Source organism: Phyllobates terribilis, unplaced genomic scaffold (assembly GCF_046119375.1).
Source record: "Phyllobates terribilis strain yellow unplaced genomic scaffold, ASM4611937v1 Scaffold_1__5_contigs__length_1240528914, whole genome shotgun sequence".
Lineage (NCBI taxonomy): Eukaryota > Metazoa > Chordata > Amphibia > Anura > Dendrobatidae > Phyllobates > Phyllobates terribilis.
In genome coordinates, this window is record NW_027362761.1 from 406525179 (window position 1) to 406550057 (window position 24879).

General features: G+C 43.8%; 1 protein-coding gene across 2 annotated transcripts in view; it reads right to left on the bottom strand.

Moving 5' to 3' along the window:
• The window catches only part of HSD17B4 (hydroxysteroid 17-beta dehydrogenase 4), a 370026-nt gene that overhangs the window by 168546 nt on the left and 176601 nt on the right, over window positions 1–24879 (bottom strand). For both annotated transcript variants that reach the window (XM_073676923.1, XM_073676920.1), the window contains exons 12-14: window positions 22558–22664; window positions 11270–11506; window positions 9258–9309 (exon numbers count right to left, since the gene is read on the bottom strand). In XM_073676923.1, coding sequence (XP_073533024.1) covers window positions 9258–9309; window positions 11270–11506; window positions 22558–22664 — 396 coding nt within the window. The remainder of the gene's footprint in view (window positions 1–9257; window positions 9310–11269; window positions 11507–22557; window positions 22665–24879) is intronic.

The following is a 24879-nucleotide window of genomic DNA, read 5'->3' on the forward strand; positions in this document are numbered from 1 at the left end:
AAAAAAAAGACACCTGTCCACACACTCTCACTCAAACCTCTCCACCATGGCCAAGACCAAACAGCTGTCTAAGGACACCAGGGACAAAATTATAGACATGCACAAGACTGGGTTGGGCTACAGGACAATAGGCAAGCAGCTTGGTGAGAAGGCAAAAACTGTTGGACTACACGGGTGGACCTGGTCAATGATCTGAAGAGAGCTGGGACCACATTCTCAAACATTACTGTTAGGAACACACTATGGCGTCATGGATTACAATCCTGCAGGGCACACAAGATCCCCCTGCTCACGCTAGCACATGTCCAGGCCTATTTGAAGTTCCTCAATGGCCATAGAAATTTTTGGTATCAACTCCACTCGCTGTGTTTGGAGGAAGAAGAAGGATGAATACAACCCCAAGAACACCGTCCCAACCATGAAGCACAGTGGGGGAAACATCATACTTTTGGGGTGCTTTTCTGCAAAGGGGACAGGATGACTGCACCTTATTGAAGGGAGGATAGATGGGGTAATGTATCGCAAGATTTTGGCCAACAACCTCCTTCCCTCAGTAAAAGCATTGAAGATGGGTCATGGGTGGGCTCGGCATGACAATGACCAAAACACACAACCAGGGCAACTAAGGAATGGCTCTGTAAGAAGCATTTTAAGGTCCTGGAGTGGCCTAGCCAGTCTCCAGACCTGAACCCAACAGAAAATCTTTGGAGCTGAAACTCAATGTTGCCCAGCGACAGCCCCGAAACCTGAAAGATCTGGAGAAGGATGGATAAGTGGACCAAAATCCCTGCTGCAGTGTGTGCAAACTTCGTCAAGAACTACAGGGAACATCTGACCTCTGTAATTGCAAACAAAGGTTTGTGTACCAAATATTAAGTTCTGTTTATCTATTGTATCAAATACTTATTTCATGCAATAAAATGCAATTTAATTATTTCAAAATCATACAATGTGATTTTCTGGATTTTTTTTTATAAGATTCTGTCAGTTTAAGTGTACCTACGATAAAAATCACAGACCTCTCCATTGTTTGTAGATGGGAAAACTTGCAAAATTGGCAGTGTATCAAATACTTCTTTTCCGCACTGTATAGGGTTTTCTCTTTATTTTAGCTGATAACAAGTAAATCTGCACATGCAAAAAACAAAACAAAAAAAACATCCTAATATGGTGTGAATTTCCCTGCAGCTGAAAAATATTCTACAGCAAATCTGAGGTTAACATACCTCCAATAAACAAACATTGCATCTAAAAATAAAGCCGTTCTGTCACCAGATTTAAAAAAACAAACGGAATACATTATTAAATAAATCTTTTGGACCGGATGAGGCTGGTCTACTTATTCTAGACTGGAGTAAGATTTGTGGTGAGGCACGCACACCACTTTGCATGCACCTCACACATAGCACCGCCTCATCTCTTAGGCCACGTTCACAAGTTCAGTATTTGGTCAGTATTTTACAAAACCAGGAGCTGGTGATAAATACAGAAGTGGTGACGTGTTTCTATTATACTTTTCCTCTGATTGTTCCACTCCTGGCTTTGGCTTACAAATACGGATGTAAAATACTGACCAAATACTGAACGTGTGAACGTGGCCTTAAGAAGATCAGCATGAACATACTCAATGAATCAGGACCTTAGTGTCTGGACTAGAATTGTAATATCAAACTGGTATAGAACACTGTATCAAATATGATCAGTATAATGAAAATTATACATTAAAAGTCCACGATGTGTAATAATACATGACTTTTATCGGGAAAGAAAAGATCTCTTTAAGACACAGTGACAACTATGCAATTTGCATTCATTTGCGTTTTCTTTTCCAGTATAACTTGCACAAGATATGCAGCCATCATTAAGTATGTAAAATGCAGAGTAACGCATTACAACTGTACCCTTTCCACCATTTCAAGGTCATAAATAGAACATTTTAGAGTGCAACCTTGAAATTGTGCTGATCACATAAATGAGTCTCTGAGGTGTTCTCCGGCTGAATATTTAACACATACACATCACTTGGGAAGCACTTGAAAACTGCTGCAGACCTGCAATAAAATACCAACAGCTTCCAAAGTAGGGCTCTTCACAGGAGACTTACATGCATTTTATTTTTAAAGGCTTCTTAAAAAAATGATGATGAATTCAGTTTGTGTCTCATATAAAGTCCTTATGACACTTGTGGAGAAAATCCATTTACCCACAGTAAGCGCACCACAGCGCCCACAGAGAATCAGCTTGAACGAACTAAAACATTTCATTGCTTGACCATTTCAGGACAAGAGGAAAGCACTGTGCGGAGTTTATCACCATAAATCGTCCTCACAATCCAAATATTTTACTAAATGTTCTGAAAAGGGAAAAGAAAACCTGTGTACAAGTGTCTTACTCTTCAGTCCTAGTTCTGGAAATCAACTATTTTTGGCCCTCTTTACGGTTTATTCTAGATTCTGCATATAAAGCAGCATCATATTATATATACACACAAAGATGTAAAGCAGCGATCAACGATATGCTAAACAGGTAAAAGTATGGCACATCTATAGTGAACGAGTAACTCACCTTGTGGTAAAGGGCACAATACTACTGGGATATTTGGCAAGTATGGCACATACAGTACATACAGTAGTATACGAGTAACTCACCTAGTGGTAAAGGCCACAGTACTTCTGGGGTTTTTGGCAAGTATGGTACATCCAGAGTGTATGAGTAACTCATTTAGTGGTAAAGGGCACAATACTACTGGGATGTTTTGCAAGTATGACACATCCATAGTATATGTGTAACTCACCTAGTGGCAAAGGGCACAGTACTACCGGGGTATTTGGCAAGGCACTTTCATAGCATATGACTATCTCACCTAGTGGTAAAGAGCACAGTACTACTGGGGTGTGTGGCAAGTATGGAACATCCTTAGTATACAAGTAACTCACCTAGTGGTAAAGGGCACAGTACTACCGGGGTATTTGGCAAGTATGGCAGATTCACAGCATACAAGTAACTCACCTAGTGGTAAAGGGCACAGTACTACCGGGGTATTTGGCAAGTATGGCAGATTCACAGCATACAAGTAACTCACCTAGTGGTAAAGGGCACAGTACTACCAGAGTGTTTGGCAAGTATGGCACATCCATAGTATATGAATAACTTGCCTAGTACCTAGTGGTAAGGGGGACAGTACTACTGGGGTATTTAGCAAGTATGGCAGATTCATAGCATTCGAGTAACTCACCTAGTGGTAAAGGGAACAGTACTACTGGGGTATTTAGCAAGTATGGCAGATTCATAGCATACGAGTAACTCACCTAGTGGTAAAAGGCACAGTACTACTGTGGTATTTGGCAAGTATGGCACACCTATAGTATTTCTACTGGGGTATTTGGAAAGAATGGCACATCCATAATATGCAAGTAACTCACCTAATGGTAAAGGGCATAGTACTACTGGGATATTTGGCAAGTATGGCACATCCATAATATAGGAGTAACTCACCTAGTAGTAAAGGGCACAGTACCACTGAGGTATTTGGAAAGTATGGCACATCCACAGTATAAGAGTAACTCATTTAGTGGTAAAGGGCACAATACCACTGGGGTATTTGGCAAGTATGGAACATCCATACTATATTAATAACTTGCCTAGTACCTAGTGGTAAAGGGCACAGTACTACTGGGGGATTTGGCAAGTATGGAACATCCATAGTATATAAGTAACTTACCAAGTGGTAAAGCGCACAGTACCACTGGGGTGTTTGGTAAGTGCCCTTTATCACAAGGTGAGTTACTTATACTATGCAAGTTATGCTGTATCTTTCAACGGTGAAAACGTAACGATTAAAATTGTAATGTTGTAAATTTTTAGTCATTTATTTCAGTATTTGGCTTTTAAAATAAATAGTAATAAAAGCTGTTTTCACTGTATTTTGATCTAAAGCTCCTATGTTTGAAATGGAATATTGATGTAGCCTGATGTAAACAGTGTGAATAGAGCTGTACTTTCCCTGGTCCATTTAGTTTAGTGGAGCTCAGCTCCTATTGAAGTGTTTCATTCATCGTCTAAAGGATTGGCTGAAACAGTCAAGTGCTAAACTAGTTATCTCAGGCAGTCTCGTATACAGCCAGCACCCCCTTCTAAGGATCAGTGGAGGTCCCTACAGTCTGACCACCAGCAATTATCAAGTTATCATCTAACCTCTAGATACTTGATTATTTTACAGAGTTGATATAAAGGGGAACCTGACAGCTGATACAAGTTGCCTGATCCATGAGAAGCAAGCATCGGAGCCTGGCTGCATTATTACAGCCAGGCATGTTTGACTCTGAAACATTGCGGCGTTTCAGAGAAAAACATACTGTAAAAGCCACCAGGGACTGAGCCACACGGAAATCTAGTCGGACAAGTCTGTCTCAGGAATCTTCTCCCCGCCTAGTCCCATTGAGTGACTGGTCTCTCCCTGAATGCGTGTATAGGGAGAGACCAGTCAGTCACGGTCGGCGCAGGAGAGGCAGCATAAGCCACTGGGGACCAGCCTGTTGAAATAGTTTCCAGTTTGCCTTGGTCCCCGGCGACTTTCAAAGTATTCCTTATATGTCAATATAAATCCAGTATCGGAAAAAATAGCACTGATGTCATCAGTGATTTGGATCAGTGTGCCATAAGTGTTTCTCCTATACTTTGCAATGTTAAACAAGTACAGCACACGGATGACACATGAATGCCATCCGTGCGCACTACGTATTTTACGCGGACCCATAGACTAGTATTGTCCTGTGTCATCCGTGCTGCTGGAAAAAAAACGAACATGTCTCCATGTGGTTTACATGGACGCACGGTCCGTGTAAAAACACGGACATGTGCACAGTAGCATAGTTTATAATGGGTACGTGTGGCATCCGTTTTTTTTCATAGATGCCCTACATACTGCAAGCATGAACATGTGAAGGAGGCCTTACAGCTAGTGCCTAAAACATGCTGCCCATGGAACAAGGAGTACCTATCAGCTGTCAGGTTCCCTCTAACCTTTCAGGTTTTCTAGTCACCCACATACTTACACAGGCATATATTCCAGTCTTACAATACTGCACATGTTAAGCCTCATTCAGACATCCATGTTGCACTCATTTGTTCTATTCAAGTTTTCCCAGCTGTAACAAGTACCCATTGTAGTTATGTACATATCAGATTTTATATGATTTGCAGATGAAGATTTCCCATTTAAGTGAATGGTTTTGTGTAAAAGAAAAAAAATACACTCAGATGTAATATGTGCCATCCAAAGCTGTCAGTATGGACATGCAGGTCATAGAAAGTTGAACAAAATGACACCTGGATATCTGCAATCCAATGTCTTATTCCAGAGAAGTCTATGATATTCTTAATGTATGCAAATCGTGTAAATGAGTTGTTAAGATCTATGAGTCAGACTTAGATCTCCCTGAGAATCTGCCTCGAGAGCTTATTTTAAATGAAGGAGTAGCGTTTCCAATGTGAGACTGACAGCCCGCTCTCCTGATCTCACTGCAGAGCTGTGTGTGATTACAACTAACCCTCTTCAGCTGTCATCAGGCAGACAGTGTGGGTAGAGGTGCAGTACAGTTAAGCTGACAGCACTGAAAGGAGAGCTACAACTGCAGATGTGTTTTTATAGAGATAAAGTTCTGCTGTACTGCCCTTCCCCCACATTGGTTGCCTGTGAGATGGAAGCTAAAGTGTAAGGTGTAGTGAGGCTCAGCTCTGCAGTGGAGCTGACAGCACTAGTCGAGGACAACCATGCAATGTTGTACTATACTTTATTAGTTATATTAACACACAGCTCCGCAGTGAGATCAGGAGAGCAGAGTGCGGCCGTTACACATAACACTGGTAACTCTCCCTTCTATTTATAATAATCTCTGGAGGCAGATTCTCATGCAGATCAGTGTCCGGTCCATAGATCTTAACGGCTCATTTACGTAAAAAGAAAAACATGGATTTCTCTGGAATAAAACATCAGATCACAAATATGAAGGCATCACTTTATTCAGCTTCCTATGACCTACATGCCTATATAGAAGGCTTAGGAATGCTGATCCTACTGACAGATTCTCATTAATGGACAGGAGAAGCTGGGAATTTTTTATTTCTTCAGACGAGAAAAACAAATACTATACTGGTGGTGAAAATGGACACATGGACAACAAAAAATTATAATGAAATATCAATGATTATTGGATCCAGTACTGTGATTTAACCCTCCACACACCATGATGGATATATTTACGTCATGGAGTGTGTCTGGGAAATTGAAGCGGGCTCAGAAGCAGAGTCCACTCCACACATAGTAGATGCTACCTATATTATAGGTTTGGTCAGGCGCCCATAGCTCCACTAGCCTACCCCTCCCTGTAACGCGATTGCAGGGAGCCGATGGGTTGCTATAACAGCTGGGAGGGCCTTTGCCTATCATGTAATCTAATGTGACGTCCAGACTGTAGCTGACCATCAAAGAAAACTGTCATTTTTATATTACATACAGTAATACTACACTATTGATGTATATAGTACAGGCAAACACACGATGCAGGTTCAAGCTATATTGGCTAACAAAATAAAAAGTAAAATAAAGATTCAAAATCAAAAACTTCTTCTATAGTGACATTTCTCCCAGAAATGTATAAAAAAAAAAACAAACAAAAAAAAAACATATATTTAGTATTACTGCGTCTAGAAAACACTGATCTATCAAAATATAACATTACTTAAAGAAGTTGTCCACTACTTAGACAACTCCTTGTCATACCCAAAGCTTGGCCCCGATAAAATAAAAAAGCTTATACTCACTTCCCATGCTGGCCCCATTCCCGTAGTGTTGGCACTCGTTCCCCCCAGGGCTCCCGTGCCGTTGTTGTGATACGTGACCCTGGCGTCGAATCAGCGAGTATAGGCTTTTTCATTTTATCGGGGCGAAACATTTAAATCGAGAAAGGGTTGTACTAGTAGTGGACAACCCCTTTAAGCCGATCGGTAAATGTTGTAAAAGAAAACGAAAAAAACTGAATTGGTTTGTTTTGGGTTGCCCCAAAAATTCCAACAAATGCACTAAGTGGTGCTCAAAGCATAGTGTCTGCCCCAAAATGGTATAAAAACTTGCCGCAAAAAAAACACAAACCCCTATACATCTCCATTGATGGTGATATAAAAAGTTATGGGTCTAAGAAAATGGCAACACAAGGCAATTATTATTTTTTTTTAGCAAAATGTAAAAAAATTTTTTTACGCCAATACAATAGTAAAAATCTCCATAATTGTACATGTTTCAAGCTCAATTTCACTGCACAATTAAAGCTGTAAAATTAAAACCCAATAAATGATGGAATTGCATTTGTTTGTTTTTTTTTGTTGTTTTTTTTTTTAAACCATTTTACTGCACTTGAAATTTTGTTGACATGCTCCCTTATGCTATATGGTAAAATGAATGGTATCATTGAATACTAAAACATGTTCCACAAAATCTAAAAACAAAAAAGTTTTTGTATGTCTATGTTGGTGCAAAAAAAAAAAAAAAAGTTATGGCTATTTGAAAAATGAGAGGGAAAAAAATGAAAATGCAAACACAAAAACTGGATGCCAACTTTAAGGGTTCAAATACAGTCTATTATGGATGTCTGAATTAGGCCTTACTTATACAGGTAGGCTCCTTTGCCTTTTGTACAGCCTTACAAGTTTCCATTCACAGCAATAGACTGTAAAGTTTCTTACAAAATGCGATTAAATGGTATACCCAATGTCAATATATAATTATAACATTTTAACAATCAGATCTACGAGATACTGAAAATATAGTAACACAAGTATATTATTTCTTTTAAAATATAAACTAGTTTTGCTATGATACATGTGAACCAATAGCGATCAGCATTCATATTTTATTTGGCCCAACTGCAGCGGACATCAAAAATGAAGGAACGCTAGATGTCAGGAGGGTACAGCTGCCTGATCGTGCACAGAGAGCAGAGTACGGACACAAAAGAAAGTCTATGGTTTCTGCTCCATGTGTACACGCACCTTAGTTAAAGCAGTTGTCCACTACTTTTTAAGAGTCCCCCAATGTATTAACCCTGTGATTATAAGATTTTTTGTAATTACCTTGCTGTGTCTTTATTGTCTGTGAGCGGCGCTATCCTTGGCCGCTCACAGGCATAACGTGACCCCCCGCTGTTGTCATGTCAAATGAGGTCCCCGCGGTGGATGTTGGGCTGCGGGCGAAGTTACCCTGCGTGACACACCCAGCATCCACCGCGCGCTTTCCCAATGACTGAGGAGAGGGAAAGCGCACGGTGGATGCCGGGTGTGACGTGCGGGTAACCCCGCCCACAGCCCATTACTCACCATGGAACGCAGCACTGAGTCTTGACGTGATATCAGTGGATGTCAGAGCAGGCTGCAGCCGGGGTCACGTGATGCCTGTGAGCAGCCAAGGAGATGGCCGCTCACAGGCAGTAAAGACACAGCAAGTTAATTACAAAAAGTTTTATAATCAAAGGGTTAATACATTGGGGGACTCTTAGAAAGTAGTGGACAATTCCTTTAAGCACATCTCATGGTGAGTTCTCAGAACCCAGAACCCAACGATTTGCATGCAGTTAAAAAGACAATAAAATATAAAAAGTGTAAAAAAAAAAAAAATAATAATAAAAAAAAAAAAATTAACTCTTGAATGTCCAGTTTGTGACCTAAAACATTAAAGTGCCACTTTCAAATGGCCGCTAAAGAGAACCTGATATCTGACACTTGAGGTCCAATCCATGGGCAGCATGTATGAGACACAGGCTGTAGGATCTCAGCCAGATATGCTCGACCATGAAACGCTGTGGTGTTTCACTGAAAAACATACTTTTAATAGCCATTGAGGACTGAGCCACGCTGCAAGCTAGTCGTACAGGCAGGTCCCAGGTGGCTTCTTCCTGCCCACTGCCCTGGATTGACAGAGCTCTGCCTACGTGCACACACAGGGAAAGACTCGTCAATCCAGGACACTGGGTGGGGATCCACCTGTGCGCAGCTATTAACGCAACGGCCTTTGAGAGTCAAACATACCTGGCCGAGATCATACAGCCAGTGTCTGATATATGCTGCCTGTGGATTATCTTTAAAGGCAGTGCAAGACCCCAACATTTATCCATGGTCTTATTTCTGTTATTTTCGGTGTTCAGTCCTTTATTTAGGATGCTAAATGGAAGTAAATGGAACATTCCCCTATGAAACTAGCCACTTACCTGATGTCGGAATAGGTTTATACAATTCAAGATACTGCTCTCCATGAAGCACCTAGGAATAAAAAAAAGTATAATGAAATATAATAGACTCTAATGTACTAATGATCACCTTTAGTACAACTTTATTAAGACCGAGATGATCGGTCTGGGTTTATATCAGTTACTTAATGAGCATTAAACAACCTTAAATGTCTTGGTGCACAGTAAACAATGATGGAATAGGTCCTGTACTCTTCTCAAAGTTCTCTAGCTTCTTATATGAAAGGTCAGGCAAAGCTTGGTGTGCAGAACTCATATCTGTAACTTTTGCACTAATCGCTCCACTGGGATGATACACATTATACCTGTTTGTAAGACTAGCTGGCTGCTCATCTGTACTGGCCCCTTGGTGCAGCTTCTATTCCCTTCTCTCTAGTCTGTGCGGTCAGTCCTGCCCTATACTGCCTCCTTCCATCACTAAATGCTGCAGTGCAGACAATCAAAGAGCCATGCACATTACTCACACCGCAGAGTCTACGGCTAGCTAAAACACCCAACGTTGCTTTAGAAGCTACTATGCTCTCATTTTCTGTTCAATTTAAGATATATTAAAAAACTTTTATAACTTTGATTCATACAGATATTTGCCTGAAAACAACAAATACATAAAGTGCACTATCGGTGACTAGCTATTACACATTACAGAATGTCGGCAGTTTAGCAACAGGGAGTTTGGTCCAGGAAAATTGCTCTTTAGTTGCAAAACAAATGTATTTGTCAAACTAAACATGTAGCCCAGGGCACGAGATTTCTCTGCTCTCTGAAAATTGCACATTCCATATAAATTACAATAGATTCACCATGATCAAACATCTTGGTTTTAAGGGGAAAGTAACATATATTATAATATATAATATAAAAAGTATATCAGAAGGCAGCACTCCAAATGATTTTTTTTTTTTTTTTTTTTTTTTTAGAAAAAATGAACTTTATTGAGCCCAAAAGGCAATGTTCTTTTTCAAGCAGAAAAAAAATGATTTTTTCTAAAAAATCATTTGGAGTGCTGCCTTCTGATATATTTTTTGATATGCAGCAGTTTGGACAGACGGCCTGGAGGCCTGGCACCCATTAGTGAGTAATCGTCAAATGGTGCTGTTTCAATATGTTTGCGGCCGGACCAATCAGCGACGTGGGATTTCCTGGACAGAAGGACAGACAGACAGACATACGGGATAAGACAATTATATACATTAGATTTTTTTTTACTTTATTTTATTTTTTTTAACTTGTTCATTTATCTATATTTTTTTTTTTGTGGGGGGGGTTATGGCAGACACATGTCCATCCCCACTGTTGCCACAGTCATTCATAAACCTCCTGAGTGCATGCCCCCAACAGTAGCCATGATCATAGTGTATCCTCAACCTAGCAATGTTGTCATCCACTATTCTGCAAAATCATTCAAAGCACATATTGATAGCTTGATTTAAAAAAAAAATAAATTACATCCATGACCAAGTTCAACCAAAAAATTGTTCCATTGCCTTTTAACAGTAGCTAAAATTGAGCTCCTGATAAAGGCTTCAGAACTGGATCACATTTTTTCATATGAAGGAATTGAGGGCCTGAGAAACACAAAAGACAAAATTGCTGCAGATTTTACTTGTGCATTTGTCCAGAAAAAAAATCCACCATGGATTACCATGTCAGGTATGTAAAGAAGGGAGAAATCATGCCATGAGCAATCACACAGCTATAACCTACCCTCCTGTCTCCAATAAATATTTTAGAAAAATAACAAGAGGAACGTTTAAGAAAAAAAAGTAAAGTTGGAATAATGGTCAAATATGAAAAGCAAACAGACACAAAGTTGCACCTTTAGCTAAAATGTCCCAACGTCAATAAACAAGACTAGAGCCAAAACCAGTTTAGAAAAAAAAAAAACGTAATGAAAGATTAGCACCAAATAATTGACATACCAACGCATGCAGCATCAGACTTACTACAAACCTTATGTAAGGACTATAACTTACTCGTGTAAAATCAATGTTTAGGCCTGGTACTGAAGCAAGTCCTCCACCCATGAAGGCAGCCTGAGAAAGGATGACTCCAAATGTTGGTAAACAGCTGAAGTCTTCACTTGCTTCAAAAAGGAACTTCAGGTGATCCGGCTCCTTGGTGGACATGCCCACTCCAAGAGCATAAAGAATAGGCTGAATGTGGTTGTACTGGTACACGGTGGAAGGTAGCTTCTTTCCAATAGCCTGAGCCTGCAAACAACAAGAATTGAATGTAATCGAAATGCAATACAATTAGTCCGAAACAAAAGATCTAACGGAATAGTCACCACCTGACATTTCTATTTTGGTAAATACTTTCCCATAAAATAACAAACCAAAACATTTTCTTAGAACTTTGTATTGTCCCATTTCTCCATTATCCCTCCAGAATATTCACATCTACCACCTTTCCCTTATACAGGTGTGTCCGTACAGTCTGACCCTGGCAGTGTCCATGACATACTCCCAACTAGTAACACCCAGACATTTATAGTAGAAATAATAGAGGAACAGCACAGTGCAGAGTAATAGTCATCTTAGAACTTAGATTTTATGGAAAAAACAAGTACTTACTAAAAACAGACATGCCACGCGGGAACCTGACGATCCCAATTACCTGGTCAATTTTGATTATGAGCCATACTATTGAGCCACGTTCACACATACAGTATTTGGTCAGTATTTTACTTCAGTATTTGTAAGTCAAAACCAGGACAAGAACAATCAGATGAAAAGTATAATAGAAACTCGTCACCACTTCTGTATTTATCACCCACTCCTGGTTTTGACTTACAAACAGGGCTGTGGAGTCAGAGTCCACTTTCGTTGGTGTAAAATAGACAGACTTTTAAAATATATAATAAATTGGGTACAGTAGTACAATGCAGGATGTGCTGTAAATGTTTTCATAAGAATTTTGGAAAGTTATGAAGTGTCCTATAAATGTCTGTTCTGTTCCTGATCTAAGGATCTGGGCTTTTAGATGAGATGAATCTGTGCTGCACTTTATGTACACGCTCAGTAGTAAGGCCGGGCTGGGGAGTCTGAGTCGGGAGTCATGGAAATTGACAAGTCGGAGTGGGAGTCGGTGGTTTGGCTTATCGACTCCACAGCCCTGCTTACAAATTTGATGTAAAATACTGACCAAATACTGAGCGCGAGAAAGTGGCCTAATGCTGATTTCAGCCATCTAAGCGATGCTAAAGGGGGACAAGTCATGGTCGCCTCAATGCGTTCACGCCCATTCAGCTTTGACTGGAGTGACGTCAAAGTGAAGTGGGTGTGCTAGGAGTGAGAAGACTGACTAGTCCTTGCTGCAGCACCACCTGGAAAGAGGGGAGAGCGCCTGGTTCTTTAAGTTATTTTCATGCATCATACTATTGCTAATTTAGTATTGTATTACCATTGTGTTATGCCCTGGTTTAGTCCAGTAAATCAGACTGATTGGTTTCCTTTAAGCTCCAATACACTACATCAAGCATATCACAAAAGTATTTATTCTTAACAGTATCAATCCTGAGCATTTCTGGACAAATGTATATAATACTTTGACTCTCTAACCTCACTATCTTTTGAAAAACACTAAGCAGATTCATACTAGACATCAAAAATCTGTGACTACAGAGCCCTTCATGTCTGGTACGCTTCCCGCTACAAAATGGTTTTTAATGTCCTCGTAAACAGAATACACTTCAATAACCTGTCAGCTATTGCAAATGTTCCACGCCCATTCATGTACTTGGGTACGAGGCCATGACAGAATGAAAGGTGATGAGGTTGTTCTGCGGCACAGAGGATGGACATGGAGAGATTAGAGGAGGGCACTGTGTAACGAAGAAGACAAGCAGCAAGCATTAAGCTGAAATAGGAAAGCAGGATGGTGGAGTTCATCACTGGGAAGAGAGAAACTAGAAGCAGATGTCCTCAGTGACAAATTTCAAAAGATAGAACATTTCTTGTTTCCTAAAAAGTAATACAACTTCAGTAGGAGGCATTTTATTTATATAGACGCTCAATACTGAATCTATTACAATGTCATCATCTAGAAGTCAGATATATGTATTCTTTATAAACAGGGACAACTGAAATAATGACAGGTCTGCAAGGGTAAAATTGTTCAAAAAGTAAGAGGAGATTTATATATATATTATATATTTAAAAATATCGAAAAAATGACATCACAGTTTTTTCACAAGTTGAATTAAATGATTTAGTAAGGGACTCGGACCTTCCTTAACATTCTGCAGAAGTTTTAGGCTCTAGACTAAAATAAAAAACATGGTAGCTCCTGGTACCCATTTTTTATGGTACAGAAGCAGAGAAAAAGAATTCCTTCCATAATTTTCTAAAGATGGTGCTCTAGTGTATTGCAGTGATACTCCTGGGCTGATGGAAAAATGTAACATTGAGTACAATGTGAGCGAGTGGAGACTCTTTATTGTTTCATCCAAAAAATGTCTGAAAACTCTGCTACTGCACAATGGCAGCAAGTATGCTTCAGTGCTTGTAGGGCATTCTGTGCACTTGAATGAAAGCTATGAGAATGTAGACTTTATTCTCACGAAACTTAACTACTAGGATCAAGGATGGTCAATATGTGGTGATCTGAAAGTTCTCTCTTTGCTCCTTGGGCAACAAGGAGGATAAAAGAAGTACCCATGCTTTTTGTGTGAATGGGACAGCCGGGATAGAACTCATCACTGGAGCCAAAAAAGTTGGCCAATGAGAACATCTTTGCAACCTGGACTCAAGAACATAGTTGCGGAAAGTTTAGTTGATCACAGTAATGTTTTCCTGCCACACTGTGCATTAAGCTTGGACTGATGAAGCAGTTTGTGAAAGTTAAACCGAAAGAACGAGAAACGTTTAAGTACCTGTGTACCAAGTTTCAGGGACTGTCCGTAACAAAACTGAAGGAAGTCATTTTTGTGGGTCCGGATAGTCAAACTCTTGAATGACGACGTGTTCTAAAGGCAGAGCCAGTGTCAGTCAGGGCCAGAGCCGCAGTCACAGCAGCCGTCCTGTATTCTCAGAGCGGTGACTGAACCAGCGCTGGCGCTGCCCCGTGACTGAAACCGAATGCTGCCGGGAGAATAAAGTTCATCTTCTCCCCGCAGTGTTCGGCTATGTGCAGGAGCTGTGCAGGTTAGTAACGCTATTAACCCCATACCGGCAGGTTAATAACGTTTTTGCTGGTGACGGGTTCTGTTTAAATAAATATAGGAAGCAACAACCACATCTGTTGTAAGACTATATCACAATGTACAAGTCCCACATCGGCGTGTGTTATGCCCTTCAGATTTAATGGCACATGACAGACTGAGTACTTTTATTTATTTAAGCTTCTTTTTTTCAGGGGGAGGAGGTCACATTTGTGCAAAAAAGGTAATCAACCTCTGTACTAAAAACAACACAATTGTACTTTGAACAGGTATTAAATCTTTAACCGGTGTTTTGCCACCTAATCTGAAAGCAGTTTAATGTAGGGGCAAAGACTCCAAGGATGTGTCACTTACTGAGCTGTGTGTTGTTGTTTCAATAAAATCAAGAGATTATCACTAAAGGACTAGTGGTCTTGTGCCATCTAGTCCTCCTGTTCGGGAAAACGCTGCCTACACACCCGATAGGCGGATTTCGGACAATGCACAGTATACACAGGAAGCTGCTAATCAGTGGTGTGAACAGGGTAACACAGAACTAAGGATTCAGAGAACTAGAGGATCTGCAGCAGACAAAACAGGGATTTTATTAAAAATACAACACTCAATCCAGAAAGTGCTACATCGCTGTAATCTGGGTCTCTGCCCCCACAACATGCTGCTGTCAGACAGCTTAGCCAAAATCTCATGACCAATTCACTTTAAAATAAATCAATATATACAGACCATAATTCATGAACAGTAGCCTCCCAGAATAAAAAGGATTATATTTACTCTGTATTTATTTCCAATCTAATGATAAACACAATAAAGATTTAGTAACTAAACAACACTATAACACGTCTCAGTAAATTTCCAGCCGCAGTCTGATAAAGTCTCGAACAGCGGTATATACTGGTAGCAGTGAGCAAAATAATTAGGCAAATATTCTTCCAGGACACGCATACTGGGATAGGAAATTGCTTGGAGGTTGTGAGTCACCTTTATTTAGACTGTGAGAGTTCTTACCATATTCGACATTAAAACCTTCAGGGGCAGAATGGACCTTTATCAAGATGCCATTCTATTAGAGAACAGGAAGGGAAAACATGAAAACTAATTAACATCCTTCTCTGAAGCTGAACCTGTGCTGTATGCGCGGAGGGTTTCCTGACAGTGTTAGACCTCATGTTCCACAATGTGATAAACATTTTACTGATCCTGTGTTTTGGGGCTTGTTCACAAGACCAGTTTTCAGTCCGAGTACTGTCCGTGAAAAAAAAAAAAAAGACAGCACAATGGTCCCACTTTTCTGGATGAAACGCTGAACCATTTTTTATGCGCTCGTATAAGCCTACCCTTACAGGAAGTAAGAATTCCTTATTCCTTTTTGGATAGCTGCCTTGAAGCCATGTTGGAATGGTCTGATAGAGAAGTTGTGTCTGATGCAATTACATACTGTAGCTTTAGATTACTCTGTAAAACTCTATAACAAGAATGGACAAAAGACGTTTAAGGAGCAAATTAGCAAATTAGACAACTCCATGAGCCAATTAGTTTCTGCCTAGCATCCTCTGAATGAAAGACGACCTAAAAAGTTGGGAGCCAGTAACAAATGTCAGGGAGAATCCCAAACACATATAGACAAAAAGGAGGCAAAAGGGGAAAAGTTTTTATGATCTGGTGATCTGACTGAAATAATCTTAAAGTTTCTTATTGGATAACCTCTTTAAAGCGACCAAGGAAAACCCTATTTGCTAATGTGGTTCAGCAGAAAATCACTAAGGATCATGGTGCAGGAACATTAGCCACTGACATATTCTTGGTGGAACTATTAAAACACAGCAACATTTCATGAAATGCATGATCACATTTAAATTATCAATCATATCAAGTCCTTTTTAAAGCAGCAGCTCTCTCTTACAGCTAATGCAGACAGAAAGAAGGAGGCAGGGCGATCTATGTTCATATGCTTTATTAGACAGTGGTTGTCCAAAGTGAATGCTCACACTAAAAAAGCACTTTAGGCTTTTTAGTTTTGCTTTCTTTTTTTATTCTTCCTGTCTCACAGGCCCAACCATTTATAATTTGGATAGTATAACATCATTTGGTTGTTCCCTTATATCTGAAAATTCATGGTGTACTTAATTTCAGTAGAGTCACATGATCACATGGTGACCCCTGGAGAATTAGATGACTATGTTCGGTGAAGCAGACATAAGTTCTCCATGGGGAGGTAGGGGGACAGAAACCGATATCAGAAATAATGATGATGACTGCACAGTGCCTGTCACAGTGATAATGTAAAAGATCACAGTTCAGCCTTCCTTACTGCATACTGATAATCTATTAGGTTTATTTAGAATAAGATAATAGGATAATGAGAGTTATCCCACCAGACAGATGGTACAGGATCTAGCTGGTTACATGATGCTGTACTGATGCATTTGTAGCACCCCGAGGGCTCGGCTGCTACAGGGGTATTGCACCTCAGACCAGAGGTGTGATATTCCACTCCCGGGTAAGGATGGAGTGTGGACCAGGACTCGGTAGGCTGCATGCACCACACACACCCCATTTCCGAGGGACAGCTCAATGGTGCTCCCACAAGATAGAAGTGCAGGCACGACAGCATCTGTCCCTGACTGGAGTGGGGAGGGGAAAGTACACCCAGTGGTGTAGGAGCAGATAGGGGTGGGTCTTTGGGCATAAGTAGGAGCCCATTGGTTGCAAGTCACCTGGGCTCATACACAGAGAGGGAGGTATAAAAGGTAGGCACCATCTTAGAACAGGGCCCAGTTCAGTCCAGCCAGTTCAGAGAGGAGGAGAAGAAGACAGGAGTTCAGCCAGAGAGGGCTGACAGGGAGCTGTGGCTCAGTCTGGGCCCAGCTCCAGAGGCAGGCCTGGAGTGGAGGCCAGAAACAGCAGAAAGAGAGAGGAGAAGGAGCGGAAAGGAAAGTAAGAAAGGAACTGGAACAGAGGAGAAAGGAAGCAAGGAACACAGAGAAAGGCCCAGAGACACGAGGACCGAAGGAACCCCATATGCCCAGAGGAGATACAGGGTGAAGGGTTGGCAGAACAGGGTACCGGAACCCAAATTGGTGGAGGCAACAGATTCCTCAGCCAAAGACCGGAGGTTGTGACCACATCTTGGTGCGACCCCTCACTACATCCACCAGAAAGGCATACCGTATAGGGTCAGGGAAACCGGGAGAGGTTTCGCCAACAGAAGGCCCGAGGAAGCTGGACAAAGGTGGGTCACTGGTGGGGACGGCCAGAGAAAGGTAGAGAAGGGAGCTCTGAACCACACTCTGGAATTACCTGGGAGTTGACCGAGTCCCTTGCCTGGTGGATGCAGCACGGCTCGGGCAGTCATCGCCTGCAGCATTGACATGAACAACTGTGAGTAAAGCATTGAAAACTGCAACCGCACGTCTCTGTGGTTCCTCGCCGCACCAGCACCATTAGCACTGGGACGCTCACACCATCACTCCCATCATCTCTCACATTAGCTGCCCTGAGGGAATACTTCTCCCGTGGGGAGTTATCCCATACTCAGCTGCGCAAACAACATCAGCCTCAGCGGTCTGCAGCGCGGCGGCGGTCCCCACTGACCGCAATCCACGGGTGGCGTAGTTGGACATTTGCTATACATTAAGACTGCCACTGGTTTGACCACCCTGGGCACGGACCGGGTCACCGCCACTCGGAGACTACAACCCCCAGCATTCTACAACAGGTCCGGTTCCGGGTTCCCCTGCACAACACAGGCCCAGGGGGCGCGTCAACTTTGGCGTAGTCGGCAGGATCATTACCAACCCGCCACAAGCGGGTATTGCGTGCCTGGAGAAAACTGCACATGTACCTTAAAAAGAAGTCTCCCGCCATTTCCAGAAGCTTCCCGCCGTCCGGAGTCGTTTCCCGCCATCCCGAGCCGATTCCCGCCATCGGACGCCATCTTGGACCGTTTCCCGCCGTCTTCATCCGTTTTTCCCGCCCTGGCAGAGCGGACGCCATTATGTGCGCACCAAAGGACAGCAGGAAGCCACCTCCCATCGTGGGCCAGGTCCCAGAATGGCGCCAAAGAAGGAGCCCGCCCCCACCAGCCATGAGTGCAGCAGTGGAGATGTCCATCAACGTGGGGGGGCTGCCCCTGAGGGTGATTGTCAGCAGATGCCCCCAAGACCAACCCCCATGGGGGCGGATAGGAAAGAAAACTGAGGGTCTGGGTGCGGCCTGGATCAGTCCGGACCTGCTGCGCCCGGAGATGGAAGGAGCAGAGAACTCCACCAGCACCCTGGCCCGCAGCCTGCTGCAAGCTGAGCCACCCTGCAGCCTGACAGAGTTGCTGGCCCAGCTGCCTAGAGACCCGGGCAGTGCGCGCGCAGTGCTGGAAGACCTAAACAGAAGAATGGTCCGGGCGCAGCGGGATGTGTTTGCCGGGTGGAAGGAGGAGATGACCCGGCAGCACGAAGGCAGCCAGCGGAGGACCCCGCCAGGACCGGCAGCTGCAGACGACGCCGCGGAGGAGGCCATAGAGACCGAGGCAGGTAATGGGGACGTCACCACCCCAAGCCCTGGGAACACCAGCCTGCCCTCACCCTCCGTTGCGGGACCCAAAGCCCAGGGGACCGTACCTGACACCACGCCTCCACCGCCGCCAGCTAGGCCTCAGGCAGCGAGAACCGTCATCACGCCCCGCCCCGCGCTGTGCCCTCTGAACCTGGGCGCCGTAACGCGGGAGACGTCACAGGCCAGGACGCAAGGCCCAGCACACCCGGGCGCCGCTGCCTCACCAGCGCCCCCTACCTTGGCGGTGCCACCCCCGGGCGCGACCAACAAGCGACCACCGGCCTGGTCGCAAGGCCGAGTGCCCCTGGGCGCTGCCACACGTCCGAAGCCTGCGGTGCCGCCCCTGGGTGCGGACCTGTACGCCCAACATACCAGCCCGGACGGGCTGCCCTTTGAGGGGCCACCAGAGTTTGACAACCCCCGTCTCCGGGGAGAACAACCCCTGAGCGAGCCTCTGATCCCGGCCCCGGAGCCCGCCAACATCGCTCCACCCCCGCTGGAGGATGCCCAGTTTGCATGGGACCCCACCGGCGAGAGTCTCATGGGGTTCACCCAGGAGACCCGGGCAGAAGCAGCCCAGCGTCTGGATTGCTGCCGTCAGCAGCTGGCCACCTATGAAAGAGAGCGGCGGCAGAGGCGCATCAGGGAGGAGCGACTCCAGGCCAGGAGCGCGGAACAGAAGAGGAGGGCCCGACAAGACACCCACGCCATCCGCGGTCCCAGAGCCACCGGGACCGTAGTCAAGTTCCAGCTAGAGCATGGCTGGGGCTTCATCAGAGACCTGGAGGCTGACACCGACGTCTTCGTCACTAGAAGGGACGTTGAAAGCCAACTGCCAGAGGGACATCACGGCCGTGACCTGTACCCCGGTGACGTGGTCACCTACACCCGGCACAAGGGCGCAAAGGGACTGTACGCCCTCCACGTTCACCGGCTCACGGAGGAGGAACTGCAGTACCGCCCAGACACGGAGTACACTGAGGGTCCGGACGGACCAGAAGATTACCCGGAAGAGCAAGGAGCATCAGGAGGACACCGTTACCAGTAAACGGTAAAGTGGAACTGTATATAGTTACCCGTCAGGGTACCAGAACTGTTACAAGAACTGTTATGAGAACTGCTGCTGATTGAAGTGTGGTCCCCGTTGGGACTAGTGTGGAATAGTTAAAGGACTGTTACCCGTGTGCAAGTTAACCCCCCTCAATCCCTAACCAGGCTGAGGACTGTGAGCAGCCATTCCCCTATCCCCACTGGCCGAGGACTGAGAGCGGCCAATCCCTTGTAAATAGTTGCGCTTCTTAAAGCGCCCCCTACTGGTTTTATAAAAGAACTGCAACGTCTACCTCAGAATTAAATGGACTGTTGCACCTTTACCTGGTCACAAGTTGCACAGCGGCCAGAGCTCCAGAATGTGTTTTTGAAGAAAATGTTTTATTTGAAAATGTCTTATATTGGAAAGTTTTATATGCTGCTAGAATAATACTGCAAATGTTTTATATGATGTTTTATATGCTAAAAGAGTTCCAGTGGCATTAGTAAGATGTTATATGGAAAGGAGTACCAGTAATGTTAAAAAGAAAAGAGTACCTCCCATAAAGGGATGAGTTTCTGGTTAATATCTTATATGTGAGTGCACTTTAAAATTTGTATGTTTTAAATAGTTTTATTCTTTTCCAGCCCGAGGACGTGCTGTGATTTACCAGGGGGGAATGTAGCACCCCGAGGGCTCGGCTGCTACAGGGGTATTGCACCTCAGACCAGAGGTGTGATATTCCACTCCCGGGTAAGGATGGAGTGTGGACCAGGACTCGGTAGGCTGCATGCACCACACACACCCCATTTCCGAGGGACAGCTCAATGGTGCTCCCACAAGATAGAAGTGCAGGCACGACAGCATCTGTCCCTGACTGGAGTGGGGAGGGGAAAGTACACCCAGTGGTGTAGGAGCAGATAGGGGTGGGTCTTTGGGCATAAGTAGGAGCCCATTGGTTGCAAGTCACCTGGGCTCATACACAGAGAGGGAGGTATAAAAGGTAGGCACCATCTTAGAACAGGGCCCAGTTCAGTCCAGCCAGTTCAGAGAGGAGGAGAAGAAGACAGGAGTTCAGCCAGAGAGGGCTGACAGGGAGCTGTGGCTCAGTCTGGGCCCAGCTCCAGAGGCAGGCCTGGAGTGGAGGCCAGAAACAGCAGAAAGAGAGAGGAGATGGAGCGGAAAGGAAAGTAAGAAAGGAACTGGAACAGAGGAGAAAGGAAGCAAGGAACACAGAGAAAGGCCCAGAGACACGAGGACCGAAGGAACCCCATATGTCCAGAGGAGATACAGGGTGAAGGGTTGGCAGAAAAGGGTACCGGAACCCAAATTGGTGGAGGCAACAGATTCCTCAGCCAAAGACCGGAGGTTGTGACCACATCTTGGTGCGACCCCTCACTACATCCACCAGAAAGGCATACCGTATAGGGTCAGGGAAACCGGGAGAGGTTTCGCCAGCAGAAGGCCCGAGGAAGCTGGACAAAGGTGGGTCACTGGTGGGGACGGCCAGAGAAAGGTAGAGAAGGGAGCTCTGAACCACACTCTGGAATTACCTGGGAGTTGACCGAGTCCCTTGCCTGGTGGATGCAGCACGGCTCGGGCAGTCATCGCCTGCAGCATTGACATGAACAACTGTGAGTAAAGCATTGAAAACTGCAACCGCACGTCTCTGTGGTTCCTCGCCGCACCAGCACCATTAGCACTGGGACGCTCACACCATCACTCCCATCATCTCTCACATTAGCTGCCCTGAGGCAATACTTCTCCCGTGGGGAGTTATCCCATACTCAGCTGCGCAAACAACATCAGCCTCAGCGGTCTGCAGGGCGGCGGCGGTCCCCACTGACCGCAATCCACGGGTGGCGTAGTTGGACATTTGCTATACATTAAGACTGCCACTGGTTTGACCACACTGGGCACGGACCGGGTCACCGCCACACGGAGACTACAACCCCCAGCATTCTACAACAGGTCCGGTTCCGGGTTCCCCTGCACAACACAGGCCCAGGGGGCGCGTCACATTGTAGGATTGATAGCACAGCACAAAAGAATGATAAGCAGGATGTAAACTAGAATCAAAATGGCGGCATAGGCAGGGTTCACAAAAGCGTGTTTCACAGTCTGTATACAGAATGCAATAGCCGATCTTGCATATGTGTCTATTAGACTTTAAGTTTGGGTCAGGAGGGCTGCAGTCACTCCAGGCATTGCGGTCAGTATAGGGACAGTGAAATACACTTGCACAATCCTGACCTAATAGGAAGAAGACAGGAAGATGAAACACATTGAAGTAATGAAAAGTGTGTAGGAACAACCAGGTGAGGGGTGAAGTTATAGAGGAGAAAAAAAAACTAGGAGTGCTTTTTTTTAAGGACTATCATTTTATATGCTTTCACTTTCTTATGTGCATTTAATAAATAAAATATGGATGAGTCTTAACACATATTGAACAGTCAATCTCTATTAGGCATAAATCTGGAGACTATGCAAAAATAAGAAGCACGTTGAATGACCAGACTCACCGGGTCAATGGTAGTAGAAGATGAAGTTTGCTGGCTTGTGGGTTTCATAGAAATGCCTTTACCAGAGTCAATGGATGACAGGACTTCATACAGAGTGCCGGTGGACTCTAAAACAAGATCGGGGGAAAAAAAAAAACAGGTTTTAAATGTTTTCAGGTTTATTTGAACATTATTATATGTAGAACAAACCACAATGAATGTGAGCAGATTGCAATTTACTGTTTGAAAACTTGTGACATCACTGTACCATTAGCGAGCTCCCTGCCAAACACTTCTTAACAGGTTGCTGTGGAGACAACCTCCCATAATAAATTATTTACACGGCTACAATGGAAGACTTTCGTTAATAGGATCTAGAGAGCTTTTTTGAATCAAACCATTTCTATTCTCAGACATTAACCTCTTTTTAAGGTAAAACTAATATTATAATACTGATTTCTGAAAAGTCAGCCAAGTTTCATCTTTCAACCAATGCGTGTCTGTGAGCAATGATGGGTCCCACATTATGACAAGAGGGAGCTGAAGGGATTAAATACAAACATCTATATGACCTCCAATGTCCTGCAATCACACATTGAGAAAGCACTGGAAGAGCATAACCTGAGGCCTCCAAGAAGAGTGTGTGTATATTATATGTATATGTGTGTGTGTATGTATGTGTCTATCTAGGGGTAATAGTTCTCCTTGCAGAGAGTGACGTGTTCAGCACGTCACGGTGAGGAGACTTTTAAAGCCACAGTGCTCCTCTGGGAAATATGCAAATTGTTTCTTCAGAGAGGAAGAGGACTAGAACTCTAGTGCCACCTACAGGAAGTAGCAATCCTAGAAGTCAATAGTGACCCTCTAAAGAGCCTTATCACATGACTTAGGATAAAAAGCCAACACCAGAAACTCAATTTGCAGACACTGTCTCGGGGTATTGCCCCTCGTCAGCGCAAAGTGTGAGTTCTGGTTTGGCTGGGTGAGAGGCATCAGACCAGTATGTAGATAAGGCTCGTTAAAGGGTCACTATTGACTTCTACTACTGACAATTTGCATATCTCCCAGAGGAGCATTGTGGCTTTAAAAGTCTCCTCACCTGACGTGCTTAACACATCACTCTCCGCAAGGAGAAATATTACCCCTAGATACCGGTCTGACGCCTCTCATCCAGCCAAACCAGAACTCACACTTTGCACTGACTAGGGGCAGTACCCCGAAACACAATGTTTGCAAAAACAGCGGCTCGTCACTCACTATCACATGGAAGCTATACATTTACCCTTTACGTCAATATCACCACTTGTTCTGTGTATGTGTATCTATCTATCTATCTAAAAAGTATATCAGAAGGCACTCCAAATAATTTTTTAGAAAATAGGGCTCAATAAAGTCCATTTTTTCTAAAAAATTATTTGGAGTGCTGCCTTCTGGACAGACTGCCTGGAGGCCTGGCACCCATTAGTGAATAATCGTCAAATGGTGCTGTTTCAATATATGTTCTATCTATATATGAGTATACACACACATACATACACATATAGAACAAGTAGTGATATTGACGTAAAGGGGAAATGTATAGCCTCCATGTGATAGTGAGTGACGAGCCGCTGTGTTTCTATGAACAGATGCCATGTAATACTATGCAATGGCAGCTGAACAGCACAGATTATGCTAATGGAAATGAACAGAATCCAGCTAATCCTTTAGTGATGTAAACTTATTGAGCTCCACCATCATTTTTCTATTTTTTTTCTTTTCAATATTGCACCTTACACTATATCAGATTCTCCCTGGTAGTTAGAGTGCTCGGCATGGGTACATATACTCTTTACCATGTCTATAAAGAAAGTCTAACCAAAATACTAACTAAATCACAAACAGGTAAGTAGGGGAATAATTTCTTATGCAATGGGAGCATTTAGGTGCACCCTTGGCGTGGCAAAAGGGCTCAATGCAACCTTACACCCACTCAATTTAAATACTGAGCATGGTGTAATCTCGATTGACAGCACTCAGGCGAGCGCCATCTGAGCTCTGTATTTGCGCTCACATAATGCCACTGTCTACTCCTGTCTGCAGTATGGTACTGAGCGGCGGCTGTAGACAGGAGTCAGCAATGACACTGAGTGCGGCTGCAGTGTCCGTGCTATTGCGTACAGCCGCTAACTGTCATATCTTTAAGAACAGAGCTGAACTCAATTAGCGGGGCTGCTTCTGTCCTGTGTCACATCATCAATAATCACTAGTGACCCAGTGCCACTGGCAGCCATGCATGCCCAAGCCATCACACTGCCTCTGCCGTGTTTTACAGATGATGTGGTATGCTTTGGATCATGAGAT